Here is a 16665-nt window from a genome sequence, read left to right on the forward strand (position 1 = left end):
TCCCTGCGAGCAAAGCACCAGACATGTCAAACTAGCAGCCCCACACTCGAGCCACTCGGGGCCTCTGAACCCTTCAGCGTGAAAGGAACGGCCCGTTGCCACTCTGTTAGTGCTGGGGGAGCTGGGCCAAGCGGTGGCACGAGCTGCCTCTGACGTTCCTGTAGCCGAGGGCTGTGCGGAGCAGCGAGGGAGCCCTCCTGCACCTCCTGGCCGGGGAGCTTAGCATGCCTGGTGGCTGTGTGCTGTGCCCGGCTGGGGGACGCTGCCCTACCCCAGCCCATGGCTTGCCAGTGGCAGAGGGCCATATTTCCCAACGCTGGACTGGTGTATGTGGAAGGAGGAGCTGTGGACAGTTGTGCGCTGCTTCCCAGTGCTGAGCATCCCTAAGCCCTGCTGCTCCCCCCTCGTCTTCCCCGCCACAGAGCGTGGCCCCCAGCCCCTCCAAGACCCACCCACAACCCTCATAATTCATCCCAGGCAAATTGTAAAAGCTTTCGGTCATCTTTGGGGAGTGCCTGCGACCGGTGTGGAGCAGCCCTGGGTCCCAGGGGACTGGGCTCTCCAGGGCTCACAGCCGTTCCTGTCTTCAACAGCTGGTGTCCCCTGCACAGCTGGGGGCAGGGTGCGGTGGTCCCCAGGACACTGGCTGGCGCCCCTTCGGCTGCCCACCTCGATCCCGGGCCCCGGGCAGTGGCCAGGTCCCTGCTGCGCTGAGCAGGGAGATGCTTTGTGGCACGTTTTAGCCATCCAGGCTGGGCCCACCTGCACCGCGGGTACTCGCCAGCGCTAGCGAGGGGTGCCGTGGTCTGCTGGCTCCCCGTGTGCCGTGGGGTCTGGAGCGCTGGCTCCTCCTTCCCCCTGCCGCAGCACATGGAGCCCACCGCCCCAGTGCCCTGCGCTGCCTCCCATCTTCCTGGCCTCTTTCCTCTCCAGCCCCCTCTCACGGCATCCCCCCCAGTCCTGCACACACACGGTGCCAGCGTACCGGTGCCAGCGTACCCCTCCCCGCCGAGCTGGGTGCCAGAGCACCCCGGGTCCCTCCCACAGAGGGGGTTCCCAAGGAGGAGTTCAGTATGACCAGCAGCCCGTGTCACTCAGGGGAGGTCTGGGTCCCACTGGCAGGGCAAGGAGAAGCTGGCGTTTCTGGTGCGTGCATGTATCACCGGCAGAGCTCAGAGCCCCGGCCCACCGGGACCCCCGCACTCGAGCAGCCGTTTGGCACAGGGACTGACCCCCATTGGGTTCCCGAGGGGCTGGAGGGAGCGAGGAGGAGCTGGCAGCCCCTCACCTGCTGCTCGAGGGGGCCAGGGCTCAACCTTGACTCCATCTTGCGCATTTTAGAACCTCAGGACACTGTTTTGGTGACATAAGGAGCATTTCATTGCCCTGCAGCCAGAGGCCCACGCAATCTCGGAGCGAGCGCTGGAGCGCCGGCAAGCGCTGAGATGCCATGGCGTATGTGTGTAATTTATTTCCCCAGGAAACTCAGCTCAGCTGCAGCATCTGGTTTTCACTGAGTCCCTGCTTTTTACCTGGTCCTCCAGCTGGGTCTAAGCGTAGCACATGGGGCTCAGTGCTTGCCCCAGGCCACCCTGTGGGAAGGGTCGTCTCCGCCCCCCCCCCCCCCCCCCCCCCCCCCCCCCCCAAACCCTGCGCCTGGGCTCAGTCCCAAGGGCAGGGGGGCAGGCGGAGGAGCTGTGCCTGGCGCAGGGAGTGGACCTCGAGCTGTGGCTCCATCGCTTGCTGACCGGCCGGTGTTTAAAGCCAGTGTGGGTGAGGTGAAACCAGAGGTTTATTGTGTGAGAGGGGTCAGGGGCTCTGGAAGGAAGGAAGTTCCTGCCCTGAGTCTGAACCATATTCATTTTTAATTATACAAATTGCTCAGGCTTTATATTATCATATCAATGACATGAAACACCAGCATGTATTGATTAAACTCAACAAATGCAGCACCCCAGGACTCAGAGTTCAGGGGATGGAGTGGCTCAAAGCTGGAAGGGGACAGGGAGAGCAGGGTGTTTCCATAAGCGGTTTCACCAGCGCTGCTCAAGTCAGACCTGGGACGGGGCACGTCCGAGTGCCAGCTCTCCCCCAGGAGCCGCCTTGTGTGGCATCCGCAGAGACCGGGGCAGGGACTCCCCTTCCAAGGAGCCCCGGAGCAGGTCCCCTGCCCCTTCGGCTCACCGGGCAGCGGCTGCATTGCCTGCGCCATCACGGAGTGTCCTTGCGCAGCGAGCATTCCTCTGAGCCGCCGCACGCGGTCCTGCAAAGTCCTGCCGCGTCCGTGTTCGCCTCCCATCTGCGGTCACCCCTCCGAGCCGGGGGAGGACACCTGGCCTCTGCCAAGGTGTGTGTCCGGGTCAGGGTAAGGTCCTCCGGGGCGATGCCGTGCAGCTCTCCCCAGCAGCAGGGTGAAGGCAGGAGTGTCCATGGCTGTGGTTTTGTGTGTGTGGCTTTTCCATCCTTCCTCCTTCTGCTCCTCCTTGTTGTCCTTCCTGAAAACTGTGATCATCTAGCTCCGAATCGCCGTCTTCCTGTCTCGGTCTTTACTCTGCAGAGAAAAAGGAGAAGGCCAAGTTAAAAAAAACACACCTGGGGCTGGGAGTTTTGCCAGGACGCTGGCTGCAGCCCGGGAGCCTCTCGCTCCTCCCCGCGCGGGTGCTTGGCAGGAGAGTCCTGCGGCAGCTCTGCTCTGACAGCTCCTGGGAGCCATGGGGCAGCTTTCCCGAGGTGTCATTGTCATCCCTCCATGTCTCTCGGCAAGGGGTAGGGGTCTGGAGGAGTCAGCAGGACCCGGAGCTGCATCTGCCCCAAAGCCCTGCTCCTGCAGGTGCCTTCATATCTGCCCTGGCCCTGCCAGGGGATTCCCCTTACTGCCTCCCCTCTGCCACCTGCGCTCGTCGGGATGCCTGGCACTTCACCGCCCTGTGCCGCGCCCCAGCATCCAGCCGCCTGCCTCCCGAGCCCTCTCCCCGCACAGAGGTAGCGGCAGGACGGGAACCCTCTACACTGCCCGAATCGCCGATAGCAGCGCTGGTCTGGGGGCCTCTGCAGCCCAAGTTCCTGCGGTCGGGACCTCTGTGCTCTGCTGAGGCCTCAAAAAACACTAGCCTGTCCCTGTCCACCTGGTTGGGGACCGCAACTTGCAGGAAACTTTCCTGGGCCATCGCAGAGTCCTCCTGGCCAGCCCCTCGGTGGCAGCCGGGCTGCGAGTTGGGTTTTGCTCCCCGGGCACCAGAAAAGCCCTCCAGCACCAGCACCAGCACCACCACCATTACCACCAGCAGCCCCACCAGCCCCACCACTGCCCCAGCCAGGTGTGCGCAGGCAGAGCTGGCGCTTCTCCTTTCCAGTTTGATGGGATTCCTGGCTGTCTGGAGTTTGACCAGGTTGGCTGCAGGTCTCTCCACCCAGGGACCAGGTGTTAGGTGGTGTTTCCACTTCTTTGCTGGCCTGTGGCTTGCCAGCGTGTCCCGGCTGAGGCCACGTCCCGGGGCTGGTCCGCAGGGCTTGCTGCTGCGCAGCCTCCCCCACGGCTGCACGTGCGGCCCCTGCTCTGACTCTTCCTTTGTTACCAGGGGTGGGGAGGGGGAGGGGAGGGGAAGGGGAGTTCAGCTCAGAAATGGTAAAATTAAATTTCCCAGATGTTCAGGCCCCAGGAGTTCTTGTGCTGTCTGGAGAGGAAATGGGGATTCGGAAAATCCCGCCTCATATTTTTTCCCCTATCACCTTGCCTTTCCGCTGCCATTAAGTGCAGCAGGAACAGTAAATTACAGGGCTGCGGAGCTGTCCCATCTTGTAGATACCGTGGGGGGAGCGGGGGGATGGCGCTGGGGCAAGGCATGGAGCTCCTGGGCTCTGCCCGTGGCTCTGGGCAGCTCGTCATCCATGCCTGCAGGCAGCTTTTGGGGGTGCGCACAGAGCCCTCCACTGCCCGGCACTGTCCCCATCCCTACAGCCCGGCGATGTGCCACCCCATGCCCAAATCATGGGGTTTTGCACATAAAACCTGCAGGTGGGTCCAGACTCCCGTCCCCACTGGCTGATGCCAAGGCCTGGCTGTCCCGTGGGCTTGGTGGCAGGGTGACCGTGGGCTGGGTCGTGGCAGGAGGGATGTGGGGAGTGCTGGTGGCGACAGCCGTTGCAATGAGGGCACTAAGCTCTCCCCTCTGTGCCTGGGGCGAGGGCAAGGGGGGGCTCCATCCTGGGGTCGCCTCAGCCATGCCTGTGCTGGAGCCTGGAGCGGCTGCTCCGAGCGGTGCCTCTGGGTGCCCTGCAGCTGCAGCTGCCCCTGCAGACCCGTTGGGGCAGGGCACCGCCAGCCACGGTGGAGCAAGGGCGGCTCTCCCAGTGCTCTGTGCCGAGCACCCGGGCTCAGCCCTTCCTGCGCCTGCCCCCACTGCGTCCAGCGTGGCACTCGGCGCCGCAGGGGAGGTGGCTGCCAGCGGTTTTGCTGCAACAAGCAATCAAACCTAAGGGATGCAGGCAAAGCAGTGTGTGACAGGAGCCCAAACCCATCATCCCACTCATCCCTCTCTTTCCTCCTCTCCCCCTCCTCACAGTTACTGTTACCCCTGACGTAGGCTGCGAGTTTCTCAGTGTTGAATCACAAGCCTGCTCGGCCGAGGCTGCCCTTAAAAAAGCTTTGCCAGCATTTTGCCTCCCGAGGGACAGAGCATTAAGAGCCAGCAGCTCTGAGCTGGGCACCCATGGCTGCACAGGGTCCAGTCAGCAAAACCCTCTGTGATCGGCTGCCTCACTCACCCCAGGTGCTGCGGCACCCCCTGTGCCTGTGGCAGGGGCTGGCGGTGGTGGTTCAGCCAGACCCAGCACACCCACGCTGCCTTCCCGGCACTCAGCCGCTGCCCATATTGCCCCCTCCTGCTCCGTGCAGTGATGCCAGCTGCCCTGGCAGGGCTCCTCGCCAGCCCCAGCCCTTTTGCCAAGCCCCACAGGTCCCTGCAGGCCAGGTTAAACTCCCCCCTGATATCGCTGCTCTCCTGCTTGGTTACCTTGCCCCTTCCCGAGGTCCTGTCCTAGCCGCCCAGGAAAACCTGCACTCCTCTCATCACTCTGCTCCGGCCCTGTGCCCTGTCGCATCTCTCTCTACTGAAAACTCCTCTCTGCTCCCTTTCCCTGGGACCAGAGCTGGTTTGGTAGATGCTCTGGAAGAGTTTGCTGAAGGGCTCCTGCCTCACCTGCCCCACGTGCCCCCTGCCAGGGCAGGCATCGGGCAGGGGCTGGGGGTCTGCATGGCCATCACCTTTCTCTCCCCATGCTGCCTGGAAGCGCTGCAGCCTCTCTCCTCCTGCCCATTCCTCTGGGGGATGGCGAGGCACAGACCAGCCTGCGGCGCCTGGCTCTGCCCTCCCTGCCCGCCTGCTCTGCCCACGAAGGGTGGCTGCAGGACCTGGAGCTGCTCCGGCCCCTGGCACAAAGCTGGTGGCACTGAGCCACTGCCTGCCCCTCCGGCTCCTCTGCCCGGGATGGGGCAGCGTGCACACACAGCGGGTACCCCTCTGTCCCTTCCCTCCACTCTGATTGACACGGGGGCCCGGGGGCTTCTTTTACAGCCTTGCCATGCCCCAGGCTCGGTTGCTTCTCTCTGACACGTCACCTGGCTGGCGGTGCTGGCAATTAACGCCACGGCTGTGCCATGACCCCATCCTGCTCTTTGCAGGGCTCCCACCTGCCTCCAAAGGGCTGGCTGGGTCAGGCATGCCACCTCAAGGTCAGGGGAGAGCGATCATGCTCTGGGCCCCCCCCAAGGGGCTGCAGCATGGGCTGGGTGCTCTCTGTGGGTCTGGGTTCCCAGAAGACGCAGAGGGGAAGCTTGAGTGTCACTCTGCCTGCGCCCCAGGATCAGGTATGGCTCTGCATGGCTGGCCTAGGTGGGATGTTCTGCTGCCGCTGTGGCTTGGGAAGGGACGTGGTGCTCGTTGCACTGTTCCTGCCCGTGGGTGATGGGACAGGTCAGCCCTCCGGTGAGTCAGGCTGGGGGCTTTAGCCGTGGTTGCCCTTGTGACACCTTTTAGCTCCCGGGTGGTCTCAGTGTCCCCTCCCTCGTTTGCCTTCCGTGCAAATGCGTGCTCTTGCGCCAGAAGACGGAGTGGCCACTGCTGGCCACTCTTCCTTCATCACTTCAACTGGTGTGCAATGCTGGCACTGACTGCTCAAGGTGACCCCCACTCTGCCCCCAGGCCCCCTTGCCCCTCAGTCCCTTACAGCTCAACGCAACACGGGCAGCAGGGACAAGTGCTTGGTGAGGGCGGGTGGCACACAGAGGATGCTGCGAGGGCCCTCAGCCCAGAGCAGCTTTGGCAAGAGGCCTGGCTTGGGTTTGGACTTACGGGCATTTACACAAGCCCAGTCCACCACCCCCCGACCCAGGCAGTGTGCGAGCTGCTTGAGCTGTGGCTCTTCACAGCAACTCTCCCAGCTGACACGGTCGCTGGAGGAGAAACCTGATCGTGTCCCCCCCGCCCCCAGTGAGTGCTGATGGGACGATGGCACAGGCAACAGCTATGGAGGAAAACCCGGAGAAGCACAAGCCTGGCGGGGATGATGGGTGTCCAGGGCACCATGGCCCCGGGACCCCCACTCCCGGCACTCTCTTACGGGAGCGGCAGGAGCCTGCTCCCTGGCAATGCTGGGGACTGTCCCCTCTGTCACTGCTACCCGCCCACACATTGTCCTGGAACGCCTGTGGCGAGTGCGACGCTCCTACCACTTGGCATCCACCTCCCTCCTGCTTGTGTCCTCACTGGGGCCTTGGCCAAGTCCAAGGCCTTGTCCCCACGTGGGTTTTTAACCTTTTGATTAGTTCCAGGGGAACTGACAGAAGCCTGAGCAGCCGCCAGCCTCGGCAGCTCCTTCCTCCAGCGGGCGGGGGACACCTACGTGAGTCATTTTAAAGAAAGATCTTTCCAGTGAGGAGATGGTGTTGGGTTCAGCGCTATCTGGGAAAGTCCCTGGGATAAGGCGTCGGGATGCCTGGGTGCGAGGCAAGGCTGAGTCATGCAGCATGAATCTGGGCAAGCCCCTTCGCCCCCGGGGTGCTGCTCAGCCAGCAAAAGTGATTTGAGGCCTTTGGTTTGAGGCATAGGCCGTGGAAAGTGCTGCCCAACTCAGCTGTCCCTTGGGGTGCCCGCAGCATCTGGCAACCCCAAACACCCCATCCGAGCCCTGTCCTGTGACCCCTGTCACGAGAAGGAGCATCTGCACAGCAGCCCACACCTTCTGTCCCGTTTCCCCTCTCGCAGTGACTGCAGATGCTCACCCACCGCATCCCTGGTGCTCCTGCCTTCCCCACCAGGGTGCCTGGGAGCCAGGCGGCCACGCTGTCTCACAGGCTTGTGCCACGTCTGCCATCTCCTGCCAAATTCCTGCCAAGCTTTTAACGAGGGGAGCTGAGACATCAGGTGTCATGGCTCAGGGGCAGCCTCCCACGCTCGGGTGGGGATGGCATGCCCGGCGCGTCCAGGGGCTTTTGGGCAGGAGGTTTTAGGGAGCTGGCCACAGCAGGCACCTGCAGGCTGGCCAGCTCTCACGGGGGAGCCGGTGGCACATCTGGCACCAAATGGACGGCCAGAACTGGTGGCAGGGGGCAAATGGGGCAGGGGCTTGCCAGGGGGCACCACAAAGGAGAGCCCTCCCAAGGTTACTCTTTCTTTGGCAAAGGCGAGAAAGATGGAGGCAGATGGAATCACATACCCCAAGGCCACGTCGGCTGAAACGACATCCTTACCCGTGAGCGAAAAGGCATGGTGGAAAAGCAGACCTTTCCGAGGGGGACGGGTGGGCCGTGCTGAGCTGAGCACCCAGCAGCATGAGGCAGTGTATATTCTGGTATGATCAAGCTGCTCTCCTCTCAGCTCAGCGTGGAGCGAAGCTGTGTGTGTGTTTGGGAGAGAAGTGGCTCTGCCTCCTTCCCCGGTGGGACAGGTAGGTGGGAAGGGGGTCCTGGAGGAGCTGTGTGCCGTCGCTGAGCTCCCAAGCCGGTGGGTGCTGGGGCGAAGGGCCTGAGCTGCCGTGCACCTTGGCCCTGGCTCGGTGTTGGCCACAAGGCGAGGCCAGCAGCCCCGCATCGAGCTGCTTTCTCCAGAACGGGACGGTGGCCATCTGGCTCCCCAGAGCCAAGGCACCCAATGTCAAACGGACTGTGAGCTCCCAGCTGCGCCAGGTTTGCAGCTCCAGAGGAGACTGCTTCCATTTCCTCACCATTTGTCACAATACCTTCCTGATAAAAGATGGTTTATTTTATTCCTCACACAATAAAACCTATCGAGTTGTTATCTGGCCGTAAAATCTCAAGCACAGAGCGAGTGCACTGCTTAGGCACTGTCTGTTCGGACCTGTCTTGCCAGCGTGAGCCTGACCTAGCTTATTTCTCAGCCAAACCCAAGTATCTCGTCCCCTTTGACTGCCACTCCGGATCTAATCTCGCCAAGGTTTATCCAGATGAGCTGCAGGAAGGGAGTTGGCCCATCTTGGCCCAGGAGTCCTGCGCTGCTTATCCTTTCCCTGCGCCTTGGCACATGTGCCTGTCCTGGGATTTGCTCCTGCACAGCAGCCTGTGCTGGGAAGTGATGCAAAAGCCATGATGGGAATTTATCAGAATTGGTGCAAAAGCGGAGATGGGGATTTATTGGAGTTGATGCAAAAGCGGCAATACCAGCAAAAGAGGGGGAGAATGCTTGATCTTTGTAGCTGTTAGAGGAGGTTTCCCAACAGGCTGGTAACTGGAAGGTGGAGTTTTCCAGTTCAGCCCTGTAGGAGCTTCTTCCCCACCTGCAGCCTCTGTTTTTAAACTGGGCTGATACTGGCTGGGGCAGCTTGCTGGGGCACGAGGGCACTCGGCAGCTGGTGGTCTGCATCCCTCACCCACTGAGAAGCGTTGGACTCTGGGGCTTGTGAAAGCTACGGACGGGACAGGCTCTTGGTCTCCCTGGGTGTTCATCTTTGATGACCTAAGGTTTAGCGGTGCAAATCCCAGCAGTTGCAAAGACTCCCGACGCCATTCCCTCCTGCCTGCTGCTCCCAGCTCTGTCTCCTTCTCTAGTGAATTGGAAAGGATGTGCAAGGGGGATTAACAGCGTTTGGGGGTTTCCTGCTCTGAAATACTCAGGCTGTCAGAGTTTGCTCGTGACTAGTTTTACCGCCACTGCTTCATGCTTAATGAGCCTTGAATCCTTAACAAAGACTTCTCCCTCTTCAGGGCATTACTCACTGGGGTTAAACAGGTTCAAACGGTGCAGCATGCGTGCACGGCTCCGGCTGCCCTCCCGACGCCTCTGCCTCAGCTCTTGCGCTCCCATTTACCTCTGCCCTGCCAGACACCATCTGCACCGGCCAGGAGACCAACAGGTTTTTAAAACCCCGCTGCCCGGGGCACAGCCTTCTTGAGCAAGGCTGGAGGCTCTTGACAGCCACCTCCTCGCAGCGCCTCCGCTCCCCCGTGGTTCTGTGTGCCTGGCAAGAGCTGCCCCATACGTTGGGAGAGCTCTGAGAAGAGCTGCAGCCCCGCATGGCTCCCCTGGGGCAGCTTGGCTTTCCCCACGCTGCTGGAGGTCTGACGGCACAGGGAGCTGCTCGCTGCCTCTCCTACCTGGTGGCAGTCAGGCAAACAGCCCCCGGAGCCTCGGCAGAGCTGCCACTGGAGCTGGATTTTCCCAGTCTGGCTGCCAGGCTTGTGTCCTGCTCCACCTGCCCCCCCTCACCCTCCGTGGGCGGTTGGTGCCCACCCCACCGGAGCCGTGGGCTGGCATGGCAGGTGCTGGCTGGTGCTGGTGCCAGGCAGACAGGCAGACAGCCTCTGCTGGGACGCAGTGGGGAGCGCACATCCCTAAGGACAGGGGGCTGAGAGCCAGGAGCTGGGGACACTGGGTGGACTGGGTTGGCTGGAGTGTTACAGCTCCTACTCGGCGGTGGAGACTCACCAGTGCCTTCGGCAAACTGGGACAGCCCGTCCCACTTTGCGAGTGCTCGTGGGGCAGAGCTGTTGGTCCCCCCGATCCACTGGGATGCTGGAGGGGCACCTAAGTGCCCTGGCGGTAACCTCAGCTTCTCCCCATCCCTGTCCCAGCACGGCTCCCTGGGACACCAAGCCTGCAGCTGGGTGCGCAGGGGATGGAGCAGCTGGCCCTGTGGCCAGCCACCGGCCCCAGGGGGCTGGTAGCCCTGGCTGCCACCAGCCCCACACCCAGACCACTCTCAGCTCTCCGTCTGCTGCCTGTGCTCTGCCCGAGGGGAGAGGCAGATTCTTTCCAGACTCTTACTTTCCCTCCGCCCGATTTCCAGCTCCTAAAATCCCATTTCTCGCCCTTGCAGGGTTTCCCCTTCTCCTGTCCCTTTGCCTTTCAGCAAACGCGTGCGAGGTTTGGAAGCAGCTGCTGGGGGCTTTGGGCAGCAAATCTCTATGTGCTGAAGGGAGGCACCGTATTTTCCACCCCCAGGTTTTGGGCTTGCCAGCAGGGTCTGGCGTGCTCTGCAGCTCGTGTCGACACAGCTCCTCTCCCCCCGTCATCCCATCTCCCCTTCGGCTCACAGCAGCCCCAACAGCTATAGCCAGCACCCCGGCGCTCCCTAACCCCTTCCTCGCGCGGCTGTGGCTGGGGACACCTGGGGGTCCCCCAACGCAACCAGCGCAGCCCCCTCCGGCCAAAAGCCCCGGGGGGACGGTGCGAGCAGCCACTTACCAGCTTCCTCTGGTTGCTGAGGCAGAAAGTGCAGATCTGTTTGGGCTGGGAGTTCTCGGTGTCGCGCGCGGGGGGGCTGCCGCCGCCGTGGTGGTAGAAGGCAGGGGTGGTGTGGCAGGGCTGCCCGTCCCCGCACGCCTCCCCCACCAGCAGCACGTTCCCCAGGTGGGAGATGTAGCTGGAGGCCAGTCTCAAGGTCTCGATCTTGGAGAGCTTTCTGTCGGCCGGCTCGGTGGGGATGAGCGTGCGGAGGGCGGTGAAGGCAGTGTTGACGCTGTTGGTGCGGTCACGCTCCCGCGCGTTGGCCGTGTGACGCTGCCGGGGCTCCCTGTTGATCCGGTTGGGTTTCTTGCCGCTCCTGCGCTTGCTGGCCTTGAGGCCATAGCCGTCGGCATCCAGGTGGTAGGGCTTCTCGTCGGAGCCGGAGCTCTCGCTGCCGTTCTCCTCGTCCTCCGACAGCATGCTGATCTCGGGGTACAGGTACCGGCTGGGGGCCGAGCGCAGCATGGCAAAGGACATGATGGGCGATGAGGGGACACCGGGGGAAGCCGCGTGGGGACCGCCGTGCTCTGCCGACCTCCTCCTGCTGCAGGCAGCCTCAGCTCCAGGCGCTCATGCTGCTGCCCCGCGGGGGTCCGGGGAGCCCCGGCTGGCTGGCAGCTGGTGTCGCCCTCCCCGGGCAGGGGCAGGCTGGGGCTGGGGGGTGGTGCTGCGGGGGGCCCCCTCCCCAGCTCCCCGCCGGCTGGCTCCGCGCTCTGGGGCTACGGGCTGCTTGCAGGCAGCGCTGCCTGTTTCCTCTCCCCACACATGTGCATCTTAAGGCTCCGAGTGTGGCAGGAGCTGGGAGTTTTATAGCAGCAGCAGTGGTCAGCCAGGCCCCTCCTCCGGCTCCGGCAGGCAGCCCTGCTCCAGCTCTGGATGTGGGAGCCCGACAGGCTCACGCCTACCTGAGCTCACCCTCCATCCCCGCAGGGGAATTAACCCTTCAGGGCTCGGGGGGGTGGGTTGTCCTGCCCGAGGCCAGTGGGCTGCAGGCACCGTGGCCAGGATGAGGATGGGAGCGCTTGCTGTGGTTCACCTGCCAGCCCTGAGCCTCGGCACGTGGTGGGCACACGGTGACCTGGGCGGCTTCCTCGCCCATTGACTGCCTGGACACGAAGCTGCTGGGGGGTGGGCACCGGTGTGGGCGTCCCTGGGGGCTCCCAGAGGCCCCCAGAAGATCCTCAGTGCTGAGGCAGGAGCAAGCCCAGTGCCTGCGGGGCTCGTGGGCAGCTCGCACCTCAGGCAGGGTTGGGGACAGGGCTGTGTCACCCCCAGGCTGGGGCTAGGGCTGCTCAGCAGTCCCTGCAACGAGAGCCCCTGAGAGCACTCCCTCCCCTTCCCGCAGCATGAGCAAATCCATCCTGCTGCTGCTGCTGCTGCTGCTGCTGCTGCTGCTGCTGCTAATGGGGCAGAGAGGGAGGAATTAACCCTTGAGGAGCTGCCCACCGGCACACCTCCACCAAAGCTCCTGCCTGGTGCATGCCTGCTGCTTGAATTTGCTTTAATTTCCACCCCAGATTACAAGAACATCGTTTGTGTCTCTGTCACCTGGATAGGTGCGTGCAGGTACAGAGCCTGCTTGTGTCCCTGTAACCTCCCCCCATAGCCTGTCCCATAACCATGCTGGCTCTGCTGAGCCTGCAGAAGCTGGCACCTGCTGGCAGGGTCGACTTTGCAACCTGCCCCAAACTACCCCCTGCTCCCCTTCCTGTGCCAGCTCACCTCACGCAGCAAGCTCGAGCAGATTCCTTGGAGGACAGAGGGCTTGGGGGGTCAGTCAGGGGTCCCCAGTGGCTGCCACTTCAGCGGGGCCATCCTGGCTGGCTGTGCCCAAACGTGGGACCAAAGGAAATTTTCTGTGCTCCGCAGGTGAGCTTAGAGGCTCGTGGCAATGGGACCCAGCTCTGGCTTTGCTCCGCAAGGCTCTCCGCTCGGTGGCAGCCCCAGGGCCACTGGAATTCATAGCGTAGATTGTGGACCTGGAGCCACAGAGGTGCTGCAAGGCTGCTCTGTAGCTTGCTGGCCCTTGCTGCAGTGGCAGAGGGCAGACAGGGAGGTTCGGCCCTGGTGAAGGCCATCAGCCTCCTCCTCTGGGGCCAGGCATGTGGGAATCCCCACAGCATCCTGGGCCACAGAGCTGCCCCTAAGATGTGGGGACCCAGGATGGGTCCAGGGAACCGGTGGACCTCCTAGCACTGGAGCAGGCTGTGCCTGAGCTGGCAGGGAGTTGCTTCAGCTCCAGGCTGCCTTGTCCCAGCTCCATAACCTCGTCCCCTTCAGCTGTACACTCTGTCTTTGTGCAGGGAGAGCAGCAGCACCCACAGAAAGCCCACCCGTGCGCGGGCACATCCCCCTGCCCGGCAGAGCTCCTGCCGCCCGGGACCCTCAGGGCAGCATCACCCCCTGGCAGGGTGGCTGCAGACCCACAGCCTGGGGGTTGGTGGGGCTCAGGGCTGCTCTCCCCTTGCCAGCAGGAGGGACACCGGCTGCTCTTGGGGAGGGGGGGACTGGCAGTCCCCAACAGCGGCAGCTCCAGCCCTGCCTGCATGCAGCCCCAGGGGAGCCAGGTGAGACCCCCCCCTGCTCTGCTGGTACAGCTGCCTCATGGCCTTCGAGTGCACTGCGTTGGTGTGGTGTGCTGATAAGCAGCGGTTTAACTTGGCCAGAAACGGGAATTGCCATTTGCTGTGGAGTCTCGGGTTTCCCCTCCGTGTCGGCGGTGGTGGTGGTGCACGGTGTGTGCCCCCCCCCCCCCCCCCCCTCCCCGAGCACACTCCCAAGCAGGAGCTCCACACAGGGTGTTGTCACTCCGAGCCGGTGTTTTGCACCTTTGCAGTGCGCTACCACAGTTCATCAGCAGCCTCGGCAGCTTCTGAAATCTAAGCCACTGTCATCTCCTTCCACAGTGCTGGGCGCTCACCATGTGTGCTTTGGAAAACCAGGCTCCTGTAGGCATCTGCTTTCGTTTAGCTCCGCTAATGATCTTGCTTTTCTCTAGCACCTTCTATCCAAGTGCAATCCCTGGGCGCTTTTCTTGCGCTGTCCTTCCTGGTGAGAAGCACATCCATCTGCCTGTGGCTCAGCTCCTCCGGCTCGGGGCGGGATGGAGAGTGGTCCTGTGTGCAGGTGAAGCTCAGCCCCGGGTCAGGACATTAGCACCACACCTGGCACTGGCTCGGAAAGCCCCAGTCTTAAATAAGCAGAGATTTTTGGCACTGGAGATTGCAGCATCCCGACCCCTGGCCCTGTGGCTGTCCTGGCTTCCCAGAGAGCTTCCATGATGTCCCGCTTTGGGCATTGTCTTCCAGGCCCTGGCGAGCCTGGTGTCAGAGCCTTCTCCCAGGGAGGCTGTGGAGCCAAGGCCGAGGAGTCTGAAATTCCCGGCTGCGGTCCACCCCCTGCCACAGCTTTATTATCTGGAAGCTTGGCCTGGCTGCCTGCAATGACGCCATGGCTCTGCTGCAGAGGAGGTGCTGCCTGCAGCAGCTGCCTGCCTTGCCCCCCTTCCTTTGTGGTCCCTTTTAAATCTGCCTCCCCTGTCTTCAGGAGCTGCCCCCTCCCCAGTTAACAGCCCTGCAGAGCGTGGGGCGCCTGGGGTGGCTTTCCTGCAGACAACCTGATTCCGGGCTCTGTGGAGCTTCCTTCCCTGCAGAGTGTGCCTGGTGTTCGTGCCCTCGAGGACCCTGCTCCTATGGGAAGTGTTGCTGGGGGTGCAGAGCCCTCCCCAGCGCTGCTGGAGTCTGGACTGTGCTCACCCCGGGGAGCATCCGAAACGCCCTTGTGCCATGGTGCTGGGATCCCCAGCACCCCACCGGCACCCGGGCACGCCGCTGCGGTCCCTGGGATGGGGGGGTGGGAGGGCCGAGCTTGCCCCGTCCCCTTTCTCCTCCACGTGGACCGGATATTTTCAAGAGAAGAATCTTTCCTACGAGGCTCTCCAGCTGCCAGGAATGTGCGTCTAGGAATGCCCAGGACCCATCCAAGAACAACTTCCAGACGTGAGGCTGAGTGACGGCAGTCCCTCGCGCCGGGGCTCCAGACTCCCCCGCGCTCGCTCGGAGGACGCGGCTCATGTGTTAACGGCACGGGAGGCAGCCCAGCTGCCCGAGTGGGTGGGTGGGAGTCGAGGGGAGGCACACGGGGCTACTGCGCTGCTTCGACACTCTGAAGAAACTCAAGTCTGGGAGGAATTTGCTCCTTCCTCCATACTGTGGGGCTGCGGAGGGAACATGGGTCCCACCGCTGTGGATTAGCCCCCTGGGGGAAGCCACAGCCCGGCCATCCTCCCGCCCTGGCCCCAGACATGCATGTCCCTCTACGGGATTTTGTCGGGGCTGAGATCCCCATCCTGACCTACGGAGCGGCACCATCAGTGCTCGGGGTTTGCTTCCTGCCCTGGAGCCACCAGGGCTGGGGACACCCAGTCGGGCCTCCCAGTGTCCTCCCCAGCGGTCACTGGGGTGTCTGTGCCAGGCACATAAGTGCAGGGACAGGAGCAGTGCGTGGGGCACGCTGCTGGCGCCGAGGCCGTCCCTGCGTGGGGGCACCTCCCGTTTCGGGGTGCGGGCTGGGGCGGCCGGGGTGCGCTCCCACGTGGCCAGCACGGGACCCTGGGGCTCTCGTTTGAGGGGAAAATATTCCAGGCCTGCTGGGATCCTGCCTGTGCTCCTGGCAAGAGCTTTGCCCAGGGATTCCTGCGTCAAGTCCGCAGCTCCTGGCGGAGCTGAGCTGGCCTTCGGGAAGAGACGCCCAGTCTGGGCTTCCAGGCTCCAGGCAAGGCAGCGCTCCCTGTGCAGCAGCCCGGGGTGTTAAAAATACTTGTTTGTCTCTGCGCCGACTGTGTCCCTGCAGCTGAAGGCTGCGGCCACCCCTGCTCAGCCGTGCCGCGGTGGGAGCGGCCCCCCTGCTCACGTCTCTCCCCACGTGAGTGGAGCCTGTGTTTATCAGAGAGCATCACATGGGGAGAAAGGGCAGAGGGAGCAAAGCTGCTCCGATCTGTGGGCCGCAGAGCCCAGAGAAATAGTTTGTGTCGCTGTCCCCGTGTCATCACCCGGGTACCCATCCAGCCGATCCCCTAGTGTCCTCTCGCTCTGTGGCCCACCGCCGTCACTGTGTCCGCAGAGGTGAAGCAGAGTGGCTCCAGCATTGCTGCCTGGCCAGGACTGCTGCGTCCCCTCCCCTGCTTCTCCCCAGAGGCTCCGTGGCCCTGCCGGGACAGGTGCTTATGCTACAGATGTGGCGGGGCGCAGCTGGGCGGGTGGCCGTGCACCTCTGCTGGGCCAGCATGCCTCATGCCACCTGGGTGCTGACAGCAAGCGTCAGCTGTCACCGAGCCTGTCACCGGTCCCTTGGCCTTTGCAGGCCCCCAAGGGGCTGCTGTGAGCTTGAGAAGTGGCAGGTTGGCCAGAGCAGTCCCCGTGCCTGTGGGGACTCCTGCCTCGACACCACAGCCCCTCGGGGAGCCAGCGTCTGCTGCCCCATCGCAGAAGTCTCCTTCCCAGGTGAGGCAGCAGCTCCAGCCCCGACAGCCCCGGCGGCGGCAGGCGGCTGCCTGGCCAAGAGCTGGCACCACCACCTGGAGCTGCAACACCGCACGGGAGAGCTGCGGGCATCGGGCATCTCACCAGCATTTCCTGGGCTGTGCCGGGGCACCCAAGGGGTGGGTGGCTGGAGAACAGCCTGTGCCAGGCTCCCAGAGCTCCTTGGATAACAGCCTGGCTTCCTGGATAATGGCTTGGCGGCTGCCAGCCACGGGGTGAGGCTTCCGGAGATGTCTGTCTGTCTGTCTGTCTGTCTGTCTGTCTGTCTGTCTGTCTGTCTGTCTGCCTGCACGAGCCCCAGTGGGGCAGCTGCGGAGGGCAGCACCCGGTGGGGCTCCGCCTGCAGGTGCAGGGGCTCTGCCGGGTCGGTCGCAGGTGGTCCAAGG

General features: G+C 63.2%; 2 protein-coding genes across 2 annotated transcripts in view; one reads left to right on the forward strand and one right to left on the reverse strand.

Annotated features, from left to right (window-relative positions):
* The window catches only part of BOP1 (BOP1 ribosomal biogenesis factor), a 69596-nt gene that overhangs the window by 43665 nt on the left and 9266 nt on the right, over positions 1-16665 (forward strand). The window lies entirely within an intron of this gene.
* On the reverse strand, positions 1733-12016 carry SCX (scleraxis bHLH transcription factor). Its single transcript, XM_005235199.3, has 2 exons — positions 10698-12016; positions 1733-2551 (listed from the first exon to the last, which is right to left on the reverse strand). Exons 1-2 carry the CDS (start codon positions 11214-11216, stop codon positions 2513-2515), a joined length of 558 nt encoding a protein of 185 aa, XP_005235256.1. The 5' UTR covers positions 11217-12016; the 3' UTR covers positions 1733-2512.

This window comes from Falco peregrinus, chromosome 3, assembly GCF_023634155.1.
Source record: "Falco peregrinus isolate bFalPer1 chromosome 3, bFalPer1.pri, whole genome shotgun sequence".
Taxonomy (NCBI): Eukaryota; Metazoa; Chordata; class Aves; order Falconiformes; family Falconidae; genus Falco; species Falco peregrinus.